Raw genomic sequence first — 15,807 nt, forward strand, 5'->3', positions numbered from 1 at the left:
TCTTTCTGGGTTCTCTGCAGGGCACAGATGAAGGACTGGCCATTCCCGAGTTCTCAGTGGTACCGACTGAGGCATGAGACCCTAACGTTTGCACGAGCTGTTTGAAACTGTGTCTTTGTTTCTACTTACATAAGCACATGAAACCAGTAGTTCTCACATGGCAACATGCATATGGAGGGCTTGTTAAAACAGACTTCTGGGCCCCAACCCAGCGTTTTTAATTCCGCTGGCCTGAGGTGGGCATGACCATTTGCGCTTCTAACAAGTGCTCAGTGCTGCTGCCACCGCGGGTCCCCGGAGCACTCCTGGAGAACTGCCACCTTCAACCACTGACTGTGAGAGTTCACCTGCACCTCAGGATTATGATCTGTCCCTCAGTTTCACAGATAAGGAAACTAAGTCCAGAGAGATTGTTTTGCCAATGATGAACAGCAGGTTAAAGTCAGGATGGAGACTTTAATCCTAGTCAAGTGCCCTTTCCAACATAATTATTTCCCTTTCTTTTTATGCCTCTCAAGTCTAGTTACGCTGTTTTTCACGGATGGGCATATTTATTGTCTTGATCTGGACTGCAAACTTCTCAGGAGGACACCTATGATTTAATTTAGCGTAGTTGAAGAGTTAACGGAAATGGCTTTGGAGACTGATAATGTTGTGAATCCTGGCTTTGCCACTCCCTAGATGGATGACCCTGGGCAAGTTATTCAGCTTCTCCAAGCCTCAGTTCCTTATTGGAAACGTGAGAGCAATTGTGGTAGGCAGAATAATGGCCCCCTCCCCAATCATGCCCACATCCTAATCCTAGGAACCTGTGAATATATTATGTTAGCTGGCAAGGGGAGCTTTAGGCAGCTAACCAGGTGACCTTAAAATAAAGAGATTATCCTGGATGATCTGGGTAGGACCTGATGTAACCAAAAGGGTCTTTTTAATGTGGAAGAAGGAGGCAGAAGAGTAGATGTCAGAGTGATTCAAAATAAGAAAGATTTGATGGGCCATCCCTGACTTTCAGGCTGGAAGGAGGTTCTGGGCCAAGGAATACAGGTGACCTCTAGAAGCCGGAGAAGGCAAGGAAATGGTTTCTCCCCTAGAAGCTCCAGAAGGAGTGCAGCCCTGCTAATATTTTGACTTTATAGCCATATTGAGTTTTCTTTTGGATTTCTGGCCTCCTGAACCTTAATAGAGGCATGTTGTTTAAAGCCACTCAGTTTGTGGCCACTTGTTACAGCGGCAAGAGAAAACTCATACAGTCATCATGTGTACTCACAGAAATATGGTGAGTTAAAAAGAGAGGATGGGTGGAAAACACCCATGAGAGAGTGAGAACTCTCCAGGGAGTGAGGACTATCCCCAGCATACCATGATCACCCTATCAGCAGGCTCACTTTCTGAGCACTAGCTTTTTTGAATTCATCTTGGTGTCTTTAACGCTGCTCAGCCTGGCTTGCAGACCTGGTCTGATTTGTGTATCTGATAGAGAAGTTTCCTTGGTTGAACTCTTCACTCCCACCATTCCCATGACAAACTGGCCACATTGTCTGTCTGCACTGCTCACTCTTCAATTCCAAGAAGCTCATGGGCACCGCCGGGAACAGGAACCCTGCCAAAGAGAATACATCAAGAAACCAAGTCTCCCTGACATGTCACTGTGGGAACAGAGTTAGTGGATTATGAATATGTGTTTGCTTTATGCCATTGTTTGTTCCCCAGGTGGCAGCTGGCTGCCCCATCTTATTGGGTAGATGCAAGTGGAATTACGAATGGGATTTATGCTTCAGGCACGACGGTGATTATTAACTTCAATGTTCAGGTAATTTTCAGACCACATTGCAGTAACCTGTTCTCTGATTGTTTTCCTCCTTGTTTATTTATTCTGCAGCCAGAACTGTGTAGATGCGTACCCCACTTTCCTCGCTGTGCTCTGGACTGCGGGGCTACTTTGCAGCCAAGGTAACTTAAACTTCCCTTTGTTCGTTCTTCTTCTATAAAGTGCATCTCAAGGAGGTTCAAAGGGCAGGCTTTTTGTTGAGAGGACTTTGCCTGACCTCCGGCTCCCAGGCGCATAGCCCTGGAGAGGTGAGAGCCCTCGCAGGCTGTGTTTCAGGCGTGCTCTGTGCCCATGCAGAGCGGGTGTGATAATGCATTGCTAATGCTTGCTCCCTGGTGGCTGGTTGAGAGCTGCTGCGCTGACAAGGCTGGTTTAAGGCTAAGTGTGACTCAGAATCCTTAAGCAGTGTTAGCTCAGATACAAGGGCATTATAAATGAGAGTGCCTGCGGGATCTATTCTGGGACCGCTGTCACTTGGCTCTTCCGCTAATAAGCTTTCAGTGTGGTGGCTCTCCTTCAGGCATGTTTCCACCAAGGCGTGGGCTGGATGCCACATCCCTGGCCTTCCCAGGGTTATCAGCAGCCCACAGTCTTGACTGGAACAAGTTGAAAATACAGATCAACCTCCAGAGTTGATTTAACATGGAATGGAAATCAGTCAGACTTTCTGATCCCCTTTAGGGGCCATGCCTGGCACTGTGCCTGGTGGTGGCTCGGCATGAACTGGCCAGCTTCTGTGGCATGCAAGGCCCAGGCGGAAAGGCCACACTCAGTCCCATGATGAACTGTTTAAGTCTTATTATCATCTCCCCACCTTACAAAGTAGATAGAGTAGATCTTATTTCCTTTATCACCTTTCAGGATACTTTGATTCAGGGGGATGAAGTAACTTGCTTACAGCCACTCAGCTGGTGAGTAACAGGCAGAATCAGTGCCTGCGTCTTGTGGCTTAAAATTCTGGATTTTTCACAGATATCCTCTTACTTTGTTCATTTACATAATAAATATATATTGAAGAGCTACTATGTGCCGAGCCCTGTGCCTGGGTATATACAGTGATAAATAAAAGAGATGGTGGTGAAGCACAGGCCGGCTGGTAAGATGGACCACAGAAGTCAGTGAATGGAGACATTGCCAGGAGTGAGAAGGGCCGTGCGGGCAAAGAATTCAGTTGAGTGAAGGAGAGCAGAGGGGAGGCGCGGCAGCAGAAGCCACTTAAGGGACACCACGTGGCCTCCTTCGGTGCTTAGAAGCCTGTCAGTAAGCTCACCATTTACTTCCTATTTTCTATCCTGAGTTAAATAGGAAACATGTCTTGCATTTACTTGAAAAATCAAGTCAAACTATACCCTTGCTAGGAGTTATGGTTCCTTTTATGTCTTAGATGACACTTGATGAATGTGGACTTGCTCTAGCTAGATAAATACAAAGGGAGTTTGAAGGTGTTTCCTAGCCCTGGAAATATGCGTTTCCTGTCAAAACAAGCTTTGTCATTGCCAGCAGACAAAAGCATCGGTAAGCCTTGGTTGATAATAATTTCTTATGACTATAGTAGATTGTAGAATTTCTTATTTTTATTTTTTTGCAGATAATTCTAGTCCAAATCCCCCACTTTCTAGAGCAGGAGCTCAAGTCCCAGAGGAACAAGTGGCTTGCACAAACCTCAGAATTTTAAGCCTGGATTTGTACCCTCTTGGTGCTCCCAGCAGCCCACTTCCCTACAGGAGGCACTCACCTTCCTTGCAGAGGGGTCTGAGTGTGGCCATTTTCCACCCATAATCTCTGTTAGTTCATGTTCAGTTAAGTTGAAAGAAAAATGGACCAGTATGTTGGAGCAGAGTCATTCAGATGGTTCAACATAGGAAAAACTTTGTCTAAGGCAAATCATGACTGTGACAGTTTTGTGACTTTTAGAGAATAGCATGAAGCTCAAAGCTTCTCTTCTGCTTTGATTTTCTTATCTGCCATATAACAATAGTATTTTGGAAGGCAGGAGGAGTTGTGGAAAGAAATGGGTTTTGGGGAGTGGCTGGTTGGAGGCAAATCCAAGGCCGCTCATTGCTGGTGTATGACTCCAGGCTGTTACTCAGCCTTTCCAAGCCTCAGTTTCCTCACTGTAAAACAGGACCCTGGTCTAGCTAGTAGCATTCCTACGGTGAGTGAATTATATGTATAAACCTCCTGACACAGTGCTTGGCAGATATCAGACTGAGCCATGTAAAACTGCCAATATCTGGCTATTTATGACCTACAACAATAGCATTTCATATGATTCTGCCTAACAACTGAAGCTCAGGAAATGTTATTATTGATAATGCTGGTGGTAGTGATAAAGTTTTGAAATCAGAAAGACCTGGTTTCAAATTTCATCCCTTTACTGGCCTGACTTACTTTCAGTCATCTAACAAATATTATTTGGAAACCCCCATGTGCCAAGCACTGTGGCAGGCTCAGAGATGATTAGGAAAAAGACAAATGTCCTCATGAACCTTTTGGCCTGAGTCTAAATTTCCTCATCTGTCAAATGGTGACAGTAACACACTCCTTACCAGCCAGCTGGGAGGGCTGGAGACCCAAGTTCCCAAAACACCAGGAGCACTGGGGCAGGTGCAGTGGAGAAGTTTTTAAACTGCTTTTCTATCTGTGACTCCAGATAACACTAGTTCCAGCAGAGTTAACACCCAGCTCCCAGCCTTCAGGACTTCACAGAGTTATCGGGGTACTGCTCCTGGCAGTTTCCCAAAAGGCTAGAACGCAGGGAAATCTCCTTTCCTAGAGTTCTTTTCTAAACAGTAGCTACTGGTTCGGGAAAGGTTAAACATTGTCTTGCAGGGAGGCTCAGGGCTGAAGAGTGTGCTTTTAAGAGAACCAGCTTCAGAGCTGGGTTCCGGGTTTAAGTCCTACCCTCTGCCCCCCTTTACCAGCTGACAGCCTTATGCAAGCCTGGTTGACTGCCTGAACCCACGTTTCCACATCTGGAAATAGAAATGTGGGTACTAGTTATGTTGAAAGGATTCATGTTAGATGATGGATATGTAAATACCTTGTAAACTAGGGGTGTCCAATCTTTTGGCTTCCCTGTGCCACACTGGAAGAAGAGTTGCCTTGGGCCATACATAAAATATACTTACAACAGCTGATGAGCTAAAGAAAAAAGTCACAAAAAATATCTCACGATATTTTAGTGGTGGTGGTGGGTTTTGTTTTGGTTTGTTTTCTTTTTTTTTTCTTTGAGATGGAGTCTCGCTGTGTCATCCAGGTTTGAGTGCAAGGGCGAGACCTCGGCTCACTGAAACCTCCATCTCCTGGGTTCAAGAGATTCTCTGTCCTCAGCCTCCTGAGTAGCTGGGACTACAGGCTCCCACCACCACGCCTGGCTAATTTTTGTATTTTCAGTAGAGACACGGTTTCATCATGTTGCTCAGGCTAGTCTCAAACTACTGACCTCGTGATCCTCACGCCTCAGCCTCCCAAAGTGCTGGGATTACAGGCGTGAGCCATCACGCCCTGCCAAAATCTCATCACATTTTTAAGAAAGTTTATGAATTTGTGTTGGGTTGCATTCAAAGCCGCCCTGGGCCACATGTGACCGAGAGCCGCAGGTTGGACAAGTTTGCTGTAAACAGTGCCATGATGTGGGCATCAGGTAATATCAATGTTAGGAAGGTTCTCAGGTTTCCTCTAGCTTTTGGACTCTTTCTGAAGTGCGTGTGTCCTCTGCCGGATTTTGTGACCAATGTTGATTCCCTAACGACCATGCTAAAATTGTGCTAACGGCATGATTTTGTGGCTGCGAAACTGACGCAGGTGTTTTCATTTCTCCACTTAGTTCCCGCTGCCTTTGCTGGACTGATGTACTTGTTTGTGAGGCAAAAGTACTTTGTCGGTTACCTAGGAGAGAGAACGCAGAGGTAGGTAACTGGGCCTGCTAAGAACTGTGGAGCGATTCCTGACTTTCCAGGAAGTGATAATTCAAAACAGTATTTGCCTAGATTCAAGGCTCTGTAGCCTCCCCTTGGTGGGATTGAGAAGGCTGACGAGGACCCCTGATCCTTCTCTCCCTAACCTTTGAAGGCTCTGAAAATACAGCTGGGGGACTTTTCCAGTTCTCTTATTGAGCAATCCTTCTGCATGGTGTTGATTTTTCAAAGCGTACTTTAGTGCTGCTCGATGCACATGCCTTGCAACCCCACACCCTGCACTCCCACCCTGCAGAGTCTGGTGCTAGAATGATATTTTATGTCTGGGCTCCCAGGCCTCCTGGGAGTGAAACATCTCATTGTTCGTCCAGAGAAATGAGAACTAAAGCTTGCACCTTGTGATAAGTTGTCCTGAGGAGCAGATCTTCTAGGAACCAGCAGAAAGAATGTTGGAAAAATAAGATGCAGAAAATTGGCCAGGTGTGGTGGCTCACACCTGTAATCCCAGCACTTTGAGAGGCTGAGGTGGGTGGATAACCTGAATTCAGGAGTTCAAGACCAGCCTGGCCAACATGGTGAAACCCATCTCAACTAAAAAATATACAAATAATTAACCAGGCATGGTGGTATGTCCTATAATCTCAGCTACTCAGGAGATTGAGGAGGAGAATCACTTGAACTCAGGAGGCAGAGGTTGCAGTGAGCCGAGATTGCACCATTGCACACCAGCATGGACAACATGAGCAAAACTCATTTCAAAAAAAGAAGAAGATGCAGAATGCAGACACGAGACCGTGAAACTGACCAGAGTCACCGTTGCATTGTTTATAGACGTTGCCAGACAGCCCCAAAGTAGCACAGTACCTTCCTGACACCTGGATTGGGAAATCTACATTTTAGTAAAATAAATACTGACACAGAAGAAATGCTGGAGTTAGAGTACGCCATCGGTTCCTTAGAGATTGTCATTCCTAATGCACTAGTAGGGGTCCGGGTGCCAGGAATGCGTTCTGCGAGGCTGCTGCCCCAGGTGCCGACCCTGGCCTTCCACACCATTTTCCTTCCGTCTCTATGTTCACAGCTGCTCTGTCTTTTACAATAACACTCTTCTGTAGTGGCTAATGGGCTCTCTGATTAGATAGCATCCTTTAGCAGTGACAAAGTCAGTGACATCCTGGGGAGGTCAGTGGGTGAAAGCGCTGCATCTGGAAAACCTGAGAGCCTGTGAAGCTCAAGGACTTGACGGGGGTTAGACCGAGAGCCGGGCTACAGCTGAGAAGAGAGTGACTGTTCTTCCGGCAGATCCTTCCCTGTGCCATCTCTTTCTTCATTCCTTTCTAGTGGCATTCTTATTTATCCTCTAAATCCGCAATTCCATTATCTCTCCTATTCTTATCAACACTGCCCTAAATGATATTCTTTATTCTCTTTTGCCCTGGAAAACCTCTATCATGGCTTTCCCCTGGTGATTACCTCTTGTTAAGAATGGGGGTGGAATGTCTAGCAATGAAATAAGAGTCTTCTCTTCTACCTGGCTCCCCGTGCAGCCCTATCTTACCCGCCCCCCACCCCCCACCCCCGCGAAGTCCCAGGGATGTGGCTCAGTCACTGCTCCTCTCTTCATCTGTTATCACTTGCTTTAGATCCTGCAGCTGCTTTAAATCCGAGACAATCTGCAGAGCGTCACAAAATGTGTCCACCTACCCACATGTCCTTTTAACTTTAAAGGTTTTACTGATTTCTATTAGGGAACCAACATGTGGCAAAAATAAACATTAAGGCCGGGCGTGGTGGCTCACGCCTATAATCCCAGCACTTTGGGAGGCCGAGGCAGGCAGATCACCTGAGGTCAGGAGTTCGATACCAGCCTGGTCAACATGGTGAAACTCCATAGCTACTAAAAACACAAAAATTCGCCATGCATGGTGGTGCATGCCTGTAATCCCAGCTACTCGGGAGGCTGAGGCAGAAGAATAGCTTGAACTCGGGAGGCGGAGGTTGCAGTGAGCTGAGATGGTGCCACTGCACTCCAGCCTGGAGGACAAGAGGAAGACTCTGTCTCAAAAAAAAAAAAAAAAAAGAAGATTGATTTACAAGAAATCTTTAGAATAGTAGATTTCTTTGGACCTCATTGAAATATAAATGGCCTGACTTACGTCCCTCCCTGGTCTCCTTCTTTAGATGATAAGAAGATCCTCCCAGCCCCATAACCCACCATCTGTGTGGATTCTAGATCCCCTTCTCCTCTCCTGTCGCTGTGATAGGCATTATTGATGAATCATGGTGCTCTTCCTTGCAGAGACCAAACCTGGCCTCAGAATCCTTCTTAACACAGGCACTGCTTAACACAACCGCTCTGAGTGGTTGTCATCAGTAGAAATAATAGATGCTATAAGAATTGTCTAAACCTAATCTAGACCAAAATATGCCCTGACATAGATGCAAGCCAGAGGGGCTCTATGGTTGGATGCAAGAAGATTTTCAATCCTGCTTCTAGAAGCTACTTGCTGAGATCCTCTTCGGTTGGGCCCACCTCCTCTCCGGGTCCTCTTCCTGTTCCTGGGCTATTGCACACTTGGACTCTGCAGACCTAATGCCCTTGGGACTGGCTTTAGTTCTTTTTTGAGACGGAGTTTCGCTCTTGTTACCCAAGCTGGAGTGCAGTGGCGCGATCTCGGCTCACTGCAACCTCCGCCTCCTGGGTTCAGGCAATTCTCCTGCCTCAGCCTCCCGAGTAGCTGGGATTACATGGCTTTAGTTCTTGACCTCATCTATCAAGGAGACATTGCTTGATTAGATCCTTCCCCTGGAATTTCTCTCTTGGACCCCAGAGGGTCCCTTGCCCCTTTCCAGAAGTTGCTTCAGCCCTGTCTGCTTCAGAAGTTCAGTGCCATCCTTGGTCCAGTGGGTAGGGAAGACATTCCATAATTTATGCCCCAGTCTGAGCTTCTTCCTTCAGGCTTCAGGCTGCCCTGCGAGGATTTTGCAGCTTCCCTTTTTGTGCCCTTTAGAAGTTTCTGGCTCTTATTTTCAGCCCTTCATCCTACTCTCTGACCCCTTCCTCTATCCTGTTTAGTTCACCTGTAGCAGTTACTACCGAGCAGTTAAGGATGAATCTTGGTTTTGTTTCTTTTTTCTTTTCCTTTCTTTTCTTTTTCCTATTCTCTTTTCCCCTTCCCTTCCTTCCCCTCCCTCCCTTCCCCTCCATACCCCTCCCCTCTCTTCCCCTTCCTGCGCCTTGCCTTACCTTACCTTACCTTACTGAGTCTCGCTCTGTTGCCCAGGCTGGAGTGCAGTGGCCTGATCTTGGCTCACTGCAACCTCCACCTCTTCCCAGGTTCAAGTGATTATTGTATCTCAGCCTCCTGAGCACAGGTGTACACCATCATGCCCAGCTAATTTTTTGTATTTTTAGTAGAGATGGGGTTTCGCCATGTTGGCCAGGCTGGTCTTGAACCCCTGAACTCAAACAATCTGCCAGCCTCGGCCTCTCAAAGTGCTGGGATTATAGATACGAGCCACCACAACACCCAACCTGAATCTTGGTTTCTTCCCTGTTTATTTAAGCTATTACCTGGGCCCAAACTCAAGGGTACCGGGCACCAACTGGCAACTGACTCTTGGCCTTTTATCACCTACCTTTCCCAGTGGACACTAGGTTGCTCCCTCTTTCTGTCCCTGAGAGTCCTGGCCCCTGTTGAGGCTCCCACTGATCCTCTGGACAATTCGAAGTTCTCAGCTCAATGGTGAGTGGGCAGTGACTGCCAACTCTTGAGGCCACTCAGGTTACCCCACTCCTCCTTCTCCTTAGTTGCTCACTCACTCCTCATTCGCTCAACATTCATTCAGTAGATATTTGCTACCTGCTCTGTGCCAGGTACCAGGTCAGTTGCTGAAGGAGTAACAGTGAACACGACAGAGGCTTTGCCCCCAGGAGACCCAGGAGCACATTGCAAGACCAACAAGACTCAACTTGCCGAAATTCCTCCTCGTCATTTCTCCTCCTCGCATCTATGTTTTAGAGTCTGTGGGTTCCTCCAAGTGTAGACTTTGGTGTTACTTTGTCAGAGTTTGAGGAGAAACTTTCTCCTCTTGGAAGGCCGGGAAGCACAGATGGATATCAAGGCTGCTGTTTCTAAAAGCAAACCCCACCAGACAACAGTATTAGAATCATCCGTGGTGCTTATTAAAGATACAGATTCCCGGGCCCCGTCCCAGACTCATGAATCAGAATCTCTGCCAGAGGAGGACTGAGAATTTGCATTTTCAGATGATTCTGCATTCTCAGATAACACATTCTTCAGGTGTTTCTTACTCACACTGGAGTTTGGGAATCGCTGAAGGCTGTTCATATCTCTTTGAGAAATGATTCATTCATTTGAGAAACATTTGCAGAGCTCCTGATTTACTGGGGATTTGTGGGTGTGCAGAGGAGAAATATCTTGCCCTCACAAAGCTTACAATTCTTATTTCCTTTAGAAGTCACCAGGTTTAAAGTGACACTTCCCTAAATTCTGAAAAGAACAGAATTTTAAAACCAGAAGGGACCATAATGTTTTCTGTTCCTACCTGGTATTTTGTGCACATTAAGAACCTGGGGTGAGAAGTGGGGGAGCGGTGGTGACTGGCTAGGGCCACAGAGAGCTGAGCTGGGGCTGGGACTCAGGGTGCTGGGTACACGGGTGCCCCCATCTCCCACACTATGGTGCCTCATCCTAGAATGGGTCAGCACCTTTGAGATGGGAATTGTTTAGCAGGACGCTTTTGTGTTTTCATGTAAGTTTTATATTGCCTATGGAGGGCACAGTTGTTTTATAACTAATGACCAAAGCCTGGTCTCGGAAGTCTGAGGGCGTCCTTAGGAAGTCACTGCAGTGAAAGCGCAGGACTCCGGCCTCACACAGGTGGGTCCTACGTTGCTTCTTGCTGGCTGGGGGACCTGAGGCAAATCGTGCACTTCTCCGCTCTGTTTGCCTAGGTGGAAGATAGGTTCGCAATACACCCCCACAGAATGAGAATTAAAGGAAGTCATGGGTATACGGTACCCAGACCCAAAGGATGCTTAATAATTTAATTCTGACCTTCTCACTCATTTAGAATATGTATCAATTTTTAGAAACAATGAAAGATGAATGAGTTGGTTGGTATATATATATATATAAAAAATAGAAACCACGAAAGAGTTGTCTTGCTTGTTCAAGGGCGAATGCCCTGGTGTGCCCTGTCCAGGCCCCCAAGCTCTTCCTTCCCTGCTTACAGCATTTCAGGCCTGAGCCACCTCCAAACTTGAGAGACTTAAAGATGCAGCTAATGGCATGCCCAGCCTGGGGCCACATTCTCCCTGAGCCCTGCAGGCAAGGGAGCAGGAGGCTGAACTCTTATCTTCCACACCTGTGCGTGGCCTAGGAGGAGTTAAAGCACCCTCGTCCTATTCTGCGGGGGCCACGTGCCCCCGAGACCTTGGGAAAAATCCTGCCTGAATTTAACAGCACCACTCTCTCATCAGGAGGCGCTGCCATTTCATTTTTCACTTCGGTTTTATCTTGAGCATAAAACAGCTTCGCAAATCACTTTTTCTTGTTTCTGTAATGAGCATATGGTGGCCTCATCCGTGTGATAAATCTGAGCCACTGTGATATTTGACTTTTCACAATTTAATTTATCTGAACCCTCTATTCTCTGGCTAAAAAATATCCCTTCCTTGGACTCCTTTATTTTATTTTCACTTCCCTTACCAGCACTAGCAGGGGACTCTGTACTCACCTGCCGGGGCTGCCATAACAAAGTACTGCAGCCTGGGGGGGCTCGAACTGCAGAATTTACTCTCTCACAGTCCCAGAGGCTGGAAGTTCAAGATCAAGGCATGGGCAGGGTTGGTTTCTCTTTCAGCCTCTCTCCTTGGTTTGTAGAGGGCTAGCCTCCCCCTGAGCCTTCACATCACCATCCCACTGAGCAGATCTGTGTCCAAATGTCCTCTTCTCAGAAGACCCAGTCATACTGGATGAGGGTCCACCCATATGACTTCATTTTACCTTAATTATCTCTTTACACACCCTGTCTCCAAGTATAGCCTTTCTGAGGAACTGAAGGTTAGAAGTGAACATACGAATTTTGGAAGGAACCCAGTTCAGCCCACAACACCCTCTTTTGGGATGTTTATTTCCCCCGTCAGCCTGACAGCTAACTTTACACTGCTGAGTGCCATTTCCTGCCGTAATCAGAGAGAGTAGCATTTGGCATCCACAGGTTTAATATTAGAAATCTTATCAATTTGAAAGCCAACCCATATGCTCATAATGTAATTCGTAATTTTTCTTTTTCTTTTTTTTTTTGAAACCAAGTCTCGCTCTGTCACCCAGGCTGGAGTGGAGTGGTGCAATCTCACTGCAACCTCTGCCTCCTGCGTTCAAGCGATTCTCCCGCCTCAGCCTCCTGAGTAGCTGGGATTTCAGGCACCTGTCACCACACCTGGCTAATTTTTGTATTTTTAGTAGAGATGCACTCACCATTTTGGCCAGGCTGCTTTCGAACTCCTGGCCTCAGGTGATCGACCTGCCTCAGCCTCCCAAAGTGCTGGGATTACAAGCGAGAGCCACTGCACCTGGCCAACTCATAATTTTTCTACAGCAGGAGTCTGAAAGTCACTCAGCCATTATGTTCCTTGCTACTCAAACTATGGTCCATGGACCAGCAGCATCAGTGCCCACTGAAAGCTTCTCAGAAATGGAAAATCTCAAGTCCCTCTGGAACCTAATGAATCAGAATCTGCATTTTAACAAGCTCCCTGTGGGACACACACACATCTGAAAAGCACTGCCAGATGACACCACTCCTATTCCTTGGGCAGCTTCATTCTCTCCCTGGTTTCCTGATCACAGTCATCTTCATAAGACATTCTAACTAGCTCCTTATGCTGGCTCATCTTGTTGTGTGGTCCTGATTGTCTAAAGGCGCCTTTCTGGGAGCCTTACTAACAACTCTCCTGTGTCATTTGGACGTTCCCAACCTGTTAGCACCACTCAGATGGGCCAGCCACTGCAGCAGTCAGAGGAGGGAGGAAGCAGGGTGGCCTCTGCAAGCCATTAGGAGGTCACATCACTGGGGGATGCTTCCCGATCCCACCCATGATCTGCCGAAGCAGTTTGGGATTTAGTGCCTTGGCAGGAAGGATAGAGTGTTAAAACATGCCTCGGCCAGGCAGGGTGGCTTACGCCTGTAACACTTTGGGAGGCTGAGGCGTATGAATCACTTGAGCCTGAAAGGTGGAGGTTGCAGTGAGCCGAGATTGCACCCCTGCACTCCATCTTGGGCTACAGAGTGAGACTCTGTCTCAAAAACAAACAACAAAAACATCTCTCCCTCCACTCAAAAATGCAAGAGCCTGTCTCCTATTGCTGGGTGCCCAGCTCTCATGAATGTGAATGTGAATTATTCCAGGCAGCCTCGGGAGAATAGAATGCACCCTCAGATGCTGCACCTTCCAGATTCATCGCTTTTATCGGCTCATTTAAACTTCACTTCTAACACAGCCCTGCATGACACACGTGTCTATCCTTAGGCACAGCTGCAGGGAGGGTCTGAATGGTCCAAACGCTCATTGAGAATGCCCGATGATAATAAACCTGCCACCTTCAGGCCATCAAGGAGCTCTGGAGTTAAGGAAATCATGAGAGCACAGAGAGGCGGGTACGGCAGAGCCTCACGCTGATGAGTTTTGAGGTCTAGGCTCTCCTCGCTTGGGTTTGAAATAAGCTCAATGACTAATAATAGCTGAGACACATCCATCCTTCATATGAAGTAAATGGGCAAATGGAGCATTTGTTGAGTGCAAGGAGCTATAATTTAAACCCCATGTATCTAAAAGGGGTAATATTTGTGTGTGTGTGAAATTGGTGGTATTTGTGCTGCATCTACAGTTTTCTTTCTCCTTCTCTTCCAGCACCCCTGGCTACATATTTGGGAAACGCATCATACTCTTCCTGTTCCTCATGTCCCTCGCTGGCATATTCAACTATTACCTCATCTTGTTTTTCGGAAGTGACTTTGAAAACTACATAAAGACGATCACCACCACCATCTCCCCTCTACTTCTCATTCCCTAACTCTGTTGAATACGGGGCTAGTGCTCTCATCTAATCAATACCTACAAGTCATCATAACTCAACTCTTGAAACGATTCTGCTCCTCTTTAGATGGCTGTAAATCTTCTGGCCATCTGGGCTTCACAGCTTGAGTTAACCTTGCTTTTCCGAGAACAAAATGATTTCACATCAGCTGCGCCCCTTGAACATGACTGTGGCCCCAGATTTGCTACTCCCAACCATTCTGTTTGTTTCTTCACTCACCCCATTCTCTGAAGATATTTTGTGACCAGATTTATGTTTTCTTAAAATAAAATGCAGAGACGTGTTTTAAGCTGATGGTTGAGAGTTTTTAATTTTTTTAATGGCTTTTGGGGGATGTATCTTTATACCCACAAACAACTAATTTGCTTTCCTCAAACTATATGATAATATTAAAAATACACATCCTGGCCAGGTGTGCTGGCTCACACCTGTAATCCCAGCACTTTGGGAGGCTGAGGTGGGTAGATCACTTGAGGTCAGGAATTCAAGGCCAGCCTGGCCAACATGGTGAAACCTTCTCTGTACTAAAAATACAAAAATTAGCCAGGTGTATAATCCCAGGCTCCCAAGTAGCCTGTAATCCCAGCTACTTGGGGGGCTGAGGCAGGAGAACTGCTTGAACTTGAGAGGTGGAGGTTGCAGTGAGCCAAGATCATGCCACTGCACTCCATCTTGGGCAACAGAGTGAGACTCCATCTCAAATTTAAAAAATGCACATCTGGCTTCTGGAAAAATTCCTTGAGGATCTTTGGTGACATTCACCCCTCTTCACTCACCCAGGTGGATTAGGTTGGCATCTTCCTATGCTAGCCTCATGCCCAGCACTTCCATGTTATACAGTTCCAAATGTTCTGTAATTCCCTGTGGGAGCCAAACCTATGATGGGAGCCAGGCTCATCATAGGTACCCCCAAATGTTGGTGAACCGATGAATAAGTGAATGAATGAGTTTATGAATCACTGGCTGGCTGTATTTAATGATGTATGTGTGTTGAGCCATTTTCCATAGTGTGGACAGATTTGTCCCACAATATGGGCTCTTCCAAAAGGCCCTACCACCTCTTTTATTTATTTATTTTTTTTGAGACGGAGTCTTGCTCTGTCACCCAGGCTGGAGTGCAGTGGTGTGATCTCGGCTCGCTGTAACCTCTGCCTCCTGGGTTCAAGCGATTCTCCTGCCTCAGCCTCCCAAGTAGCTGGGACTAAAGGCACGTGCCACCATGCCCAGCTAATTTTTTGTACTTTTAGTAGAGACAGAGTTTCACTGTGTTAGCCAGGATGGTCTTGATCTCTTGACGTCATGATCTGCCTGCCTCAGCCTCCCAAAGGGCTGGGATTACAGGTGTGAGCCACTGTGCCCAGCTCATGGCTCAACTTCTTAATGCCATTGCACTGGGGATCCAACTTCAACATGTGAATTTTGGGAGAGTGCAAACACTCAGACCATAGCACCATCTCAGTAAATGTCCCACCAGTCACTCAGTTCATAGTGACGGTGATCCAGCTGCTGTCGTGCCAGGTGCCACTTGGCAGAAAGAGCACAACTTAGAAGATGACAAGGTGTCATCAAGATTCCAGAACCCCCAATAGAGAAGCCAGCTCTTGTATGGGAGCCATTCATCAGGATTGAACTCTCAATCGAGGTGGACAGCAATAGATGGGGTCCCGTTATTCCCCAGGTGAGTGTCATGGCGGTCACAATCCTAGGAAAGATGTGAAACCTCCCCCAACCTTCCCCAGGTTGCCCGCCTGTACAGCAGAGATGATGGAACATAGAGCCTGGCATGGTCTGAGGTCTGAATCCATGTGCTTCATGTTGATGCTCAGGCAAGAGGGTCTCTCAATTCAAGGGAGAGGGCCTGCATGGGCCTTGCTTCTCAGGCCTGTCTGATGGTCCAGGCTGAAGCTCTCCTGGCTTGCACTGCAAAACCTCA

At 47.0% G+C, this 15,807-nt stretch overlaps 1 protein-coding gene across 1 annotated transcript in view; it reads left to right on the top strand.

Annotated features, from left to right (window-relative positions):
- Positions 1 to 14,168, top strand: part of ALOX5AP (arachidonate 5-lipoxygenase activating protein) — a 28,702-nt gene extending 14,534 nt beyond the window's left edge. The window contains exons 3-5 of the mRNA XM_054256738.2: positions 1,880 to 1,950; positions 5,658 to 5,739; positions 13,688 to 14,168. Of these exons, the coding sequence (XP_054112713.1) occupies positions 1,880 to 1,950; positions 5,658 to 5,739; positions 13,688 to 13,850 (316 nt within the window). The 3' untranslated portion in view covers positions 13,851 to 14,168. The remainder of the gene's footprint in view (positions 1 to 1,879; positions 1,951 to 5,657; positions 5,740 to 13,687) is intronic.
- The last annotated feature ends 1,639 nt before the right edge of the window (positions 14,169 to 15,807 follow it).

The sequence above is a fragment of the Callithrix jacchus genome, chromosome 5, assembly GCF_049354715.1.
Source record: "Callithrix jacchus isolate 240 chromosome 5, calJac240_pri, whole genome shotgun sequence".
Classification (NCBI taxonomy): Eukaryota; Metazoa; Chordata; class Mammalia; order Primates; family Cebidae; genus Callithrix; species Callithrix jacchus.